Source organism: Myxine glutinosa, chromosome 5 (assembly GCF_964187855.1).
Source record: "Myxine glutinosa chromosome 5, kmMyxGlut1.1, whole genome shotgun sequence".
Lineage (NCBI taxonomy): Eukaryota > Metazoa > Chordata > Myxini > Myxiniformes > Myxinidae > Myxine > Myxine glutinosa.
In genome coordinates this window covers 135,504,682-135,517,697 of record NC_136265.1, presented here as the reverse complement: position 1 = coordinate 135,517,697, position 13,016 = coordinate 135,504,682, and the positions used below count along the sequence as shown (strand labels likewise).

Here is a 13,016-nt window from a genome sequence, read left to right as displayed (position 1 = left end):
TAATCTGTCCACTTCCGCATTCGTGGCAGGTTCATAATTCTCATCAAAATCTAAACAGTATTTGTAGAATTTCAATAAAAGCCACATCACTGTTTATATCGGTAAATATTATTCCATCGTGTTTGGAAAAACTGGAAAATTGGAAAAATTGGAAAACAATATAGCCTATTTTACTCCCAGGGGTCCCAGGAATACCGACCAAAATATCGTTGCGATCGGTTGAGCCGTTTTTACGGTACCTTCGAACGGACAGACGGACATTTGTTGAATTATAGTAAAATAGTCTCTATTACAGTAAAAGCCTTCTGATCTTCCGATTAAAAACGTTGATGTTCTGAATGATCCCCTTTTATTTTTAAAAAAAATTTCAAATTTCCTTGTGAAATAGGTTCTGACGAATCTTTTGATTTGAACCTCCACCCCCTGCAGCCCCCCACTCATTTCATAGGATATTTCCTTGAGAAGCAAGCAATTCTGGGATCCACTGTAAATTCCATTATCTTGGAGTCCTAACCACGAATGTTCTCCTGTGTCCAGGACACGGTCGAAGGTTCGTTTCGCTATTTGATCCCATCTACGGAAATCCAAATGCACCCGAGCCGAGAGACCGTCGCAATCTCAGGCAAGTTTTGTTTGTTGTTTGTGTGACAAGTTGCCACAAGATTTAGATTATTCTCGCAATACATGATGTAATGTGCTGTTTTGCTCATAACGAGACCACACAGGATCTTCCCATGGCAGTTAGCTTACTTTGATCAACATCCTGTTGATTCCATCCATTGTTCTACCTGTCTGTCAACGTAGATCGACACAAGTCTTCACCAACAAGAATTCTTCATTCTATAATTATCTTTTCATTTTTTTTTGGCATTGAAGGTCAAATGAGTCTCGTCTCGAAAGGGATGCAAGATTATCTGTGTATTTGTTTTTCACTTTTAAAATAGTTACCTCCACCACCGAAGGTGGATTGAGGTTATTTTTCACCCCTGTCTGTTTGTTAACAACATATCGCAAAAAGTTGTGGATGGATTCGGACGAAATTTGGCAAAGAGGTTGGGTATGTGAAAAGGACGAAATTATTATATTTTGGTGAAGATCCGGATTCGGATCCGGCTAGTAGATTTTTTAGAGATTCTTCACCATTGGGAGACGGGGCCAAAAATGACATCTGGCAGGATATCTCATAAAGTTGTGTGTGTGTGTGTGTGTGTGTGTGTGTGTGTGTGTGTGTGTGTGTGTGTGTGTGTGTGTGTGTGTGTGTGTGTGTGTGTGTGTGTGTGTGTGTGTGTGTGTGTGTGTGTGTGTGTGTGTGTGTGTGTGTGTGTGTGTGTGTGTGTGCGCGTGTGTGTGACAAGGACGATTGGATTCAATTTTGGTGAGCTTGATTAATTCTCTTCGATTACGATCGGAAATTGATTATTTTCTGAATATGGATTCGGTTATGAGAGTTATTTAATTTTTGAAGCGATTCCTCACCAGTGAGAGATAAATCGGGTGAAAAGCGATTATATAACATTTTCCAAAGTTGAGGATGAGTTATGACTAAACTTGGTGGACGAGTTGGTCAGGTGACAAGAACAAGCCGATTAGATTTTGGTTCAGGTCCTAATCCAGATTTGGCCCATCGGTGGTATACAAAACAAACTGTTCAGCCTGGCGGAGGTATGCGCTCTACTGAGTGCCCTTCTAGTTTTCCCTGGAACCGCTTGTCTGATCGATGCAAAACTTTAAATATGGGAGGGGACTCCCCATGGAGAATATTTTATTGCTAACTCTGACACTCACGAGTCACATTGTATGGCAGCCATATTGGAATAAATTAAAACAATTTGCACATTTTCTCTGAAGCTGCTGAATGAATTTTCTTTTGAAACTTGGCATATGTCGTCAACTCACCATGGGGTATATAGGGTGATAACGTTAATTGGTATTCCGGCCATAATTGGTTGAATTGAAATCCTTTATCCAAAAATCTGAAACTTCATATATTTGATCTATGACCTCATGTGAGTGAAGAACTAAATTTATGACATTCATAAGTCATGCCAAGAAACTGTGACAAAATAGGGTGCATGTATGATACGGGAATATGGGCCATAAGAGTAGAGTGTTCAATTAACGATGGTGTTTATGTTCAGAATGAACGCGCTAGATAAGAATATGGGCTCTACGAGTGCTGTTCTAGTTTCTCTATCATAAACTTAAACAACCTTTACCCATTCATCTCCTCCCCAATACCCTTTAACCCACTTCCCCCTTTATATATTGTGTATCCACTTCTATTTACCTATTCACCCACTCCCCCATATTCTTTGGGTCATCCCGTGCGTCTACTTCAAATTTTGCTTTCATGTAAAGAATACAGGTGTGTGTTCATTTGCCAAGCCAGTCTTTCCTTAACGGTTTAGAGAGTAGCTCAGCGATGTGGGCCACCGCCTTTTAGATTTGAGGTTGGTGGTTGTGGAGTCTTTTTGGGAAATGTTATGACATTTGTACAATGCTTGGAGGCATTCAAGAGTCATTGACAAAATGCGGACTGGTGTTGTAAGTAGACCAGACCAGGTAAGGTAGACCGTCCTCTTCCTGAAGGTCACGGATCGGTTAGCTGTTTTTACTGATGATCCAATATGGTCATTTTATTGTTCATGTTAAACTAACTTGGGTTCCAAAAGCTTCAGATCAGTCACAATGCTTCAATATTGGATTTGAACCCACTGTTCCTGGGTCTTTCCCATTCGGTCACCATGCCTACTTTTGGGTATCTAGGCAAGAGTAGACCAGAGCTGAGAGATTTCTATAAATGTAACTTCCCTGTAAAAGCAAATCATCGAGTTGAACTTTGAACAGAGTGAGAAAAAACACCCACATGTCATCTTTGGCTTTTTTGGACGTCTCTTCAGGAGTATTGTAAGATGTCAATCAAGCTTTGGTGGGGATGGGCTCTAGATTTGCTGTGGCCCTATATATCCTGGAATCAAGTTGAGTTCTGCTGACCTGCACTGCTTAGCAGTCATAACTAAAATGGAACAATTCTGATGGAAGAGTAAAACCCTGAAGGGTTGAGGACAACACAGGGACAGAAAATGAGGAAAATGGCCGACATTAAGTTTGGGAAAACTCGAGACACCGATGGACTCATCCCCAACTGTCCACTCGCCTCCTCCCCATCCCAAACACGAACTTTTGTCATTCCCCATCCCTATTCATTATTTTTTCCCCACCTCCAACTCTTTCGTACAAGTTATCATTTCTTTCTCTCTCTCCTCTCTCTCTTCTCTCTCTCTCTCCCCCTCTTTTGGTATTATTTCATTCCCTTGCTTCTTATATCGAACTCTCGTCGCACTAACTACGTTTCCCTTTCTGTCACCACTCAACCACGAGCCTCGATCTTTTATAAACCAAATGTCGAACAAAATTTGGTTCTCTTGTTGAGAAGCTATGAATATAAATCAATGATTTGGAGTATTTAAATTGTATCAAAAGACAAATTTGAATTTCACAAACCTTAATCTTTGTAAAAGCTCAATAATTATAAGCTGAGCATTTTAGCAATTTCATGATTCTGAACAAATGAGCAATTTTTCAATCACTGTGCGCAGCAGATTGATGTGATGAGACATCGGCAAATGTATGGACATCATTATTTGGAGCCGCAAAAGGTGAAGTTCCTGTGAGAATGAAATACAAATTGATAGATTTCATACTTTGTTTTATTCCTTTTTTTTTCCTTTTTTTTCAGAAAGTGATTGTGAAGAGCAGTGGGAAATAATCCATGTCAGTCCAAACCGTGGCTCACACACAGCTGTTGTATTCCAACTCTCAAGGTATGTCTGCGCCTGGTGTTTTGACTGCTTTTCTTACATGAAGGCCGTTCACACGGAATGTGCGAACTACCTGGTCAATTTGAATGCAGTGCAGACCTGCTGCCCTGACAGCATCCCACTCTAACATAGACCACACCATTAGCTGGTGTCAAGGAACCTCCAAGAAGAAGAATCTAGTTGCTCCCTGCAGCTGCAGTCTATTGATTCCTCGCTTTCTCTTCATGAAGGACATCGTAGGATCTTTAATATCGTCTGACAGGACGAATAGTTCCTGCATTTGAAACACCAGGATGACCGTTTGTAGATAGGCTGAGATTCGAACCCAGGCTAGACAGCTTAGAGGTAAGTGTGCGTACCTCTAGGGCCTAAGGTGTTTTTATCTGGCCTGTAGTGGCTTATGATTGGTGTATAACCCCAATTACACAACTGAATTGTGCAAACAAAAAATTGATATCAAGGACATAGTATTCTGATTTGAATGGAAATGAAATTAACATAAGAATATGACGATAAGTTGAGTGTGAACGAGCCACTCGCTTTTGAGTTTCCAAGCATGAGACTGAATTCTGAAGAATTCAGAATTTTTCAGAATTCATTCAGAATTTCAGAATTCAGAATTTCAGAATTTCATTCTGAATGAAAAACTGAAGACTATAAACGAACATTCTGGTGCTTCGAAGATGGGCTGTTCCATTATAGTGAGCAGTCCTCCAGATAATATTGAGCTGGCTGTCCTAGTTGCTATTACTTGTTTTTGTGACCTTAAGGTGTCTGTTGAAAAGAGGCCACTCGGTATCGTGCCAAAATTTCAACACTTGCCTGGAAAACGCCATACTGTGCGTAATGGTTAAGCATCCGCTCGGAGTCTGGGAGGTCGGTGGTTTGAACCCTGGCCAAGTCCTTATTATTTATTTATTTTTGGATACATAGTCGATGCTCCAATAATCTTGAAGGCGTTGGTTTCCACAGCATCAAGCTGAGCAAGATGTGAGGCAGGGGAGCCAGCTCAGAGGGGAGAGCATTACTTCATCAAGCTGCGGATGAAGGCCTTGTAGGTGAATAGGAGTTCAGGTGTGCCAATGAAGGACTTTGTACAACATAGGATGCCCAGTTGGCGAGTGGCTTTGGATGCCAACCTTAAAATGTGGTGATGGTGACACCAGCTAACAGCTGATAGTGAGACCGAGGAGTTTGAATGACTGAACTTCCTCAAAAGAATCGTTAAGAAAGTATATATGAGGGGTTGCCAGACAGTCCTTTTGGGAGAGATAGTGCGTGCGTGAGATTTGTCTGGATTGAAAGAGTGTTTGACCAGCTTGTGATTATGTCAAGGTTTGAAGAGGGAAGAGGCTGCAGCCTGCCTGTATGAAGGATTAGGGATGTCATTGCAGAGAGTGGAGTCATCAGCAAATAGAGGGTTTTTCAAGAGAGTCATGTCGTTGATGCTGAGGAATAGAAATGGGCCCAGAACACTGTCTTGGGACACACCAGCCTTGACAGGGAGAGGAGATTAAAGGGTTACATTGAGAGTCAAATGATTGGCTACGAGAGTCGAGAAAGTCCGTAAGCAATGTGTGGAGCATGCCTTGGATGCCATAGGCATATTTTGGAGAGTAAGGCAGGATGCCCAACTATCAAAAGCTCAAGATATGTCCAGAGAGACTGCCCTGACGCATGTCTGACATTGAGGGCCTCCATCCATTGTTGGGTGAGTAAAAGCATCATGTGCAAGATGGATTGACCTGGTCTGAATCCAAATTGGTGATTTGAGATTTGGTTGTTTGAAGAAAAGATCATACCAAAGATTTTGTTTTTTAAGCTTAATGCTCAACATTTAAAAAGATAGAACATGAACAAACAACCATAAGGAGGAGAAAATTTGTTGATTACCCCATTGAGTGCAGAGAGAAAAGCAACGTCATAAAATATGGCGTAGTTGATACGGAGAGTGCTCTGGTTGGTAAGTGGCACCACTTCCGCCAAGTTGTCAAATGCGCTGTTGTCTCATGCATTTTATTTGTATGTATGATTTGTGTGTGCAGCCGTAGCTCCTCTGGCCCATAGACTGTCGGCCAGGAAAATTTTTTTTAACAAAAAGAGAATAGGACAACGTCAAAATACAATCCTAACACTTTTACTGTGACCTCTTCTGTGGTCTTTCTCAGCCTCTCGTCGACGCGGATGATATTGGAGCGTGCCATGCGTTCCGTCCTTCGAGCTCAAGCCCGAGAGCGTCTTTGCAAGGCATCCAGCCTTCCGGACAAGCCAAAGGGCTATCAGCCGTTTGGAGGCACGCGTCTGTCTGCGCTGCGTACGAGGACGGCGAGGGCAGGAACCGGTAGGTTGGATGGCATGACGTGGATTATGGGAAGTGCAGATGATCAGGGTATCATTGGGGGTAAATTTATTGGAGTTTATACTTGAACGACAAATGAGTTTGTATAAAGGAGTAGATGGTATGATTTTGATGTATTGCCGGTTGTCTATAACCAGTCCTACATTGCAGCTGCACCTCCTTCCCGTCGCCTGCATAAGCAAGCAAGTGTGGGTTCAGAACCGAGCAGTCCCGCTTACGGTCCAATGAACACTGCTTGTTCCACAGTGGACAGCTCTTCATCTTCTACTGGTGACACACCCATCCCTGGCTGCTCAGCTTTACCCCCCTTTTCCCCTCATGCATCGGCTGCCCATGATTCGCCCCAAGTTTTTGCATCTCGTGATGTTCCTCGCAATGGTCGACCTTCAAAGTCTTGTGACTCTTCTCCCAGATCTCCACCCAGGTCTTTAACCTGCCAAGGCTTTGATGTGAAGATGGCATCAAAGCAATGCATCGTGTTTGATGATACACCGAAGGTAGCGCAGAGGTGTGAGGATTTCCAGAGCAAGTCCTCGATTAGCACAGGGATCGAGAGGATGGCCGGTTGTACAATAGGACATCCAAGGATGGAGAGGCGTGCAGGAAGAGGTGACGTATGGACGGGCACGTCTATCTTTAGCTCTGAAGCGGAGTCGGAAAGCAACAGAACCTGTGCCGAGGATGAAAGGATACTTCGAGCAATGAATGATGCGGTATTGGAGCTGCGCTGGGGCGATGGATACCCAGGGAGGGCAAGATATGATGGGCAACTGAGGTTGGAAAAATTAGGACCAAGTATAGGTCTGAAAAGAGTTTGAGAGCTTTCTCTACTTTGCTTCTATCATTGCAACCTGAATTTTCTTCCATTTCCCCAATTTGATGAAATATCGACCGGAGTTTGTGGTGCTTCTTTTGAAAGTTCAACACTTGATTGTCAAGCTTCTAGAATGTGCACAGACCTTTCATTTGTTCGTTTTTGTAGTGTCTTTCGTGCACCGTATCGTAAGCTTCTGAATGTTATTTATCTAGTATAAATGGTGAGATTGCTATTCAGTTTGTGGTATTTAACTTTTGAGAACTTTGACAAAAAAATAAAAATCGGTTACAATTTTAAAGGGCAAATAAATGCAATACTGTATATGGATGTAAATGTTTTTAAATAAATACTCTAATCTTTATATAAACCTTTTTTTCGGGAGGATAGGGGTATTGGTCTTTATTTGATGCAATGTTGATTGTAATAATATATAATAACCATTCCTTTTATGCCGTGAGGTGCATTGAGCTGCCAAGGCAGTTTCATTGACCGAGTACAATTCGAGATGGGTCGCCACTCCGCAGCAGGTTACTCGAATGTCTTGATACCTGAGTAAGCTGGTACCCATTTTGCCAACCTCGGAAAGATGATAGGCTGAGTGCCACCTAGTGCTATTTCAACGGCATGACAGGGGCTCAAACTTAAGACCCTGATATTTTAAACCAGCCACGTTAACCCAACGCAAAGCAATTGTTGTGGTAGAAATGTTTATTTATTTTAAAACATTATTGAACCTTGAAATTGCAGACAGCTATGTACAATTGTACATGCATACCTCTTAACTGTCATGGTGACCATGAACCCATGTCACCAGCTCATTCAGGGGTCCTGATAAATGGGATACCTGTTACAGATACACAACTGGCACAGAATCATCCACCTTATTTAGGTACAGGGTGTCCCCAAAAAAGTGGAACCCACCTTTTTGTCTAATATCTTCCATCTTCCTAATGACAACCTGTTGTTTTTTTTCAGGTGATAAATGAAGAGTGAACTACAAAACAGACTCTGAAAGGTTGGCAATGATTCTTCCCTTTTTCAAAAGATGCCATGGACAATTACACAAAAGACTTATTCTGTGAAGATTTTTCTTAAAACAGATTCCTACAAGAAGACTCAAAATTTAGTTTAAACGTGAGTTTGGAACGTACATTGCACCCTGCAAGTCTATTTGCCTGGGTAGAAAGATTCAGAGAAACAGGCACTGTCACAAATCAACAGTAAAAGTCATGGAGGACCAACACATTCGGGACATCCTCAAGATGTAAGGTCTCTTGAGAACATCGATTTGTATCCGGCTTTAGAGTCAAGAGCTTGGAATTTTACGTGGACCAGGAAGAAGAATTCTCATCCACAATGTGAAACTGTATCCATACAGAAGTCTGATTAAACACAAACAGACTGTAGTCCACATGCGGAAAAGAGTCACTGTGCCAGGGGTTTCCAAATAAGATGGAAGAAAGGCCTAACTTCCTTGACAGTCTGGTTTTCTGATGAGTCCCATTTCCATATTTATAGGCATGTCAACGCCAATAACTGCACATATTGGGGATCGACATCCTACCTCCACCCAGATATAGTGCTTGAGCGACTTCTCCACTCAGAAAAATGCAAAACATTCCTGGGTCGCAATCAGGAAACGTGGAATATTTGGCCCTTCCTGGTTTCAGGGTGACACAGCCAAGACATTGACTGTCAATATAAAACGTTACATCCAAGTTATTGGGAAGTTTTGGAGGACCCTTGGCAGTTGTATGGGGCATGAGAGGTTACAAGAGAGGAACGATAGATTCAACAATATGGAGCCACTCTCCACACTTCAAATGATTCGCTAAACTTGCTCAAAACACACTTTGGTGACGGTCATCGGTAAAAGACTTGCTGTTGAATGGGACCCACACTCTCCAGATATGTTGGTGCCAGATTTCTATCTTTGGAGCTATCTGAAGTACAATGTCCACAGAAAAAGGCCACAATCCATTGAAGAACTCAACGCAGCAATTGTCGATAGAATTCGCTCAATTCCTGCAGCGGAATGTGTTGGTGATCAACCATTCTGCCCGTCAAATCCAAGTGTGCTTGCAGTGCCGTGCCAACCATTTACAGCACGTCTTATAGCACAGTTGATCATGGTCTATGCATGGCAATCTGTGCCAAAGATTGTACCATTTTGGTGATGAGGATTTTTATGTAATGTACTATGGATTCTAGGATTTGGGGTGGGGGGTGAGGAGGGGGGGCGGGGGTGAGGAGGGGGGTGGGGTGGGGGTGGGTGGGTGGGGGGTGAGGAGGGGGCGGGGGGGTGAGGAGGAGGTTGGGGTGAGGGGGAGGAGGGGGGGTGAGGGGGAGGAGGGGGGGTGAGGGGTGAGGGGGGGAGGGGGGGTCACCCTGTACATAGTACTTCTAAATAATAATTCCAAGTATCAGCTGGGATGATGACTCGACAATGTCCAAGCCAGCTCCATCACTGTGTATGAAAAACACCGAACCACCTAAAACAGCATCAATCAGCCGACATTGCTTTAATAGCCTTCTTTCTTTGCCTTAACCTCCATCTTTCTTTGCCTTAACTTCCATCCACCTTTGGTGGCGATGGTAATAATGTTTTCACGTCTGTCTGTCTGTCTGTCTGTCTGTCTGTTAGTTTGTTCGTCTGTTTGTGAACAAAATATCTCAAAGTTATAGACGGATTCGGATGAGATTTGGCGGAGATGTAGCGTATGTGACAAGGACAAAATGATTAGATTGTGGTGAAGATCCGGATTCGGCTACGAGAATTTCTAAAGTGATTCTTCACCATTGGGAGTTAAGGCCAAAATGATAGAAAGCAGGATATCTCAAAAAGTTGTGGACGGATTTGGACGAAACTTGTTGGACAGGTGTGTGTGACAAGGACGAATCGATTAAATTTCGGTGAAGATCCGGATCCAGCTAATATAATTTTTTTAACGATTCTTCACCATTGAGTGATATGTGATTGATTCTTCACCTTCACCATTGAGTGATCTCCACTGAGTGCCGTTCTAGTATATATATAAATGTATATATATGAAAAAAGGCTTTTATCGCATCACGATGATCACCACACGATTAACAAAGATAATTTGCGTCATTACACAAAACACATGAATATAGAGAATTTGCGTCGTCACGACACGAAACGCATGAATATAGAGAATTTCCGTCGTCACGACACGAAACACATGAATATAGAGAATTTGCGTCATCATTACACAAAACACATGAATATAGAGAATTTGCGTCATCACACAAAACATGAATATAGAGAATTTCTGTCGTCACGACACGAAACACATGAATATAGAGAATTTGCGTCATCATTACACGAAACGCATGAATATAGAGAATTTGCGTCATCATTACACGAAACACATGAATATAGAGAATTTGCGTCATCATTACACAAAACACATGAATATAGAGAATTTGCGTCATCATTACACGAAACACATGAATATAGAGAATTTGCGTCATCATTACACAAAACACATGAATATAGAGAATTTGCGTCATCACGACACGAAACACATGAATATAGAGAATTTGCGTCGTCATTACACGATACACATGAATATAGAGAATTTGTGTCCTCATTACACGATACACATGAATATAGAGAATTTGCGTCGTCATTACACGATACACATGAATATAGAGAATTTGCGTCGTCATTACACGAAACACATGAATATAGAGAATTTGTGTCCTCATTACACGATACACATGAATATAGAGAATTTGCGTCCTCATTACACGAAACACATGAATATAGAGAATTTGCGTCGTCACGACAAGAAACGCTTGAAAAAAGAGAATTTGCGTCGTCATTACACGATACACATGAATATAGAGAATTTGTGTCCTCATTACACGAAACATGAATATAGAGAATTTGTGTCCTCATTACACGAAACACATGAACATAGAGAATTTGCGTCGTCACGACAAGAAACGCATGAAAAAAGAGAATTTGCGTCATTACACGATACACATGAATATAGAGAATTTGTGTCCTCATTACACGAAACACATGAATATGGAGAATTTGTGTCCTCATTACACGATACACATGAATATAGAGAATTTGTGTCCTCATTACACGAAACACATGAATATAGAGAATATGCGTCGTCATTACACGAAACATGAATATAGAGAATTTGTGTCCTCATTACACGAAACACATGAACATAGAGAATTTGTGTCCTCATTACACAAAACACATGAATATAGAGAATTTGCGTCATCACACAAAACACATGAATATAGAGAATTTCTGTCGTCACGACACGAAACACATGAATATAGAGAATTTGCGTCATCATTACACGAAACGCATGAATATAGAGAATTTGCGTCATCATTACACGAAACACATGAATATAGAGAATTTGCGTCATTACACAAAACACATGAATATAGAGAATTTGCGTCATCATTACACGAAACACATGAATATAGAGAATTTGCGTCATCGTTACACAAAACACATGAATATAGAGAATTTGCGTCATCACGACACGAAACACATGAATATAGAGAATTTGCGTCGTCATTACACGATACACATGAATATAGAGAATTTGTGTCCTCATTACACGAAACACATGAATATAGAGAATTTGTGTCCTCATTACACGATACACATGAATATAGAGAATTTGCGTCGTCATTACACGATACACATGAATATAGAGAATTTGCGTTGTCATTACACGAAACACATGAATATAGAGAATTTGTGTCCTCATTACACGATACACATGAATATAGAGAATTTGCGTCCTCATTACACGAAACACATGAATATAGAGAATTTGCGTCGTCACGACAAGAAACGCTTGAAAAAAGAGAATTTGCGTCGTCATTACACGATACACATGAATATAGAGAATTTGTGTCCTCATTACACGAAACATGAATATAGAGAATGTGTCCTCATTACACGAAACACATGAACATAGAGAATTTGCGTCGTCGCGACAAGAAACGCATGAAAAAAGAGAATTTGCGTCATTACACGATACACATGAATATAGAGAATTTGTGTCCTCATTACACGAAACACATGAATATGGAGAATTTGTGTCCTCATTACACGATACACATGAATATAGAGAATTTGTGTCCTCATTACACGAAACATGAATATAGAGAATTTGTGTCCTCATTACACGAAACACATGAACATAGAGAATTTGCGTCGTCACGACAAGAAACGCATGAAAAAAGAGAATTTGCGTCATTACACGATACACATGAATATAGAGAATTTGTGTCCTCATTACACGAAACACATGAATATAGAGAATTTGTGTCCTCATTACACGAAACACATGAATATGGAGAATTTGTGTCCTCATTACACGAAACACATGAATATAGAGAATTTGTGTCCTCATTACACGAAACACATGAATATAGAGAATTTGTGTCCTCATTACACGAAACACATGAATATAGAGAATTTGTGTCCTCATTACACGAAACACATGAATAGAGAGAATTTGTGTCCTCATTACACGAAACACATGAATCTGGCGAATTTGCGTCGTCACGACACGAAACGCATGAAAAAAAAGAGAATTTGCGTCGTCCCTACATGATACACATGAATATAGAGAATATGCATCATCCCTACACGATACACATGAATATAGAGAATATGCGTCATCATTACACGACGCACATGAATATAGAGAATTTGCGTCATCATTACACGAAACACATGAATATAGAGAATTTGCATCATCATTACATGAAACACATGAATATAGAGAATATGCGTCATCATTACACGACACACATGAATATAGAGAATATGCGTCATCATTACACGACACACATGAATATAGAGAATTTGCATCATCATTACACGAAACACATGAATATAGAGAATATGCGTCATCATTACATGATACACATGAATATAGAGAATATGCATCATCCCTACACGATACACATGAATATAGAGAATATGCGTCATCATTACACGACG

At 40.9% G+C, this 13,016-nt stretch overlaps 1 protein-coding gene across 16 annotated transcripts in view; it reads left to right on the top strand.

Annotated features, from left to right (window-relative positions):
• The window catches only part of LOC137427024 (rho guanine nucleotide exchange factor TIAM1-like), a 71,612-nt gene that overhangs the window by 36,934 nt on the left and 21,662 nt on the right, over positions 1 to 13,016 (top strand). For 7 of the 16 annotated variants that reach the window (XM_078778755.1, XM_078778754.1, XM_078778756.1 and 4 more), the window contains 4 exons: positions 538 to 622; positions 3,740 to 3,824; positions 5,990 to 6,162; positions 6,331 to 7,379. In XM_078778755.1, coding sequence (XP_078634881.1) covers positions 538 to 622; positions 3,740 to 3,824; positions 5,990 to 6,162; positions 6,331 to 6,998 — 1,011 coding nt within the window. In that variant the 3' untranslated portion in view covers positions 6,999 to 7,379. Of the gene's footprint in view, positions 1 to 537; positions 623 to 3,739; positions 3,825 to 5,989; positions 6,163 to 6,317; positions 7,380 to 13,016 lie in introns of those variants that run through there. The other 9 variants (XR_013623579.1, XM_078778763.1, XM_078778761.1 and 6 more) reach the window with 5 other exon arrangements.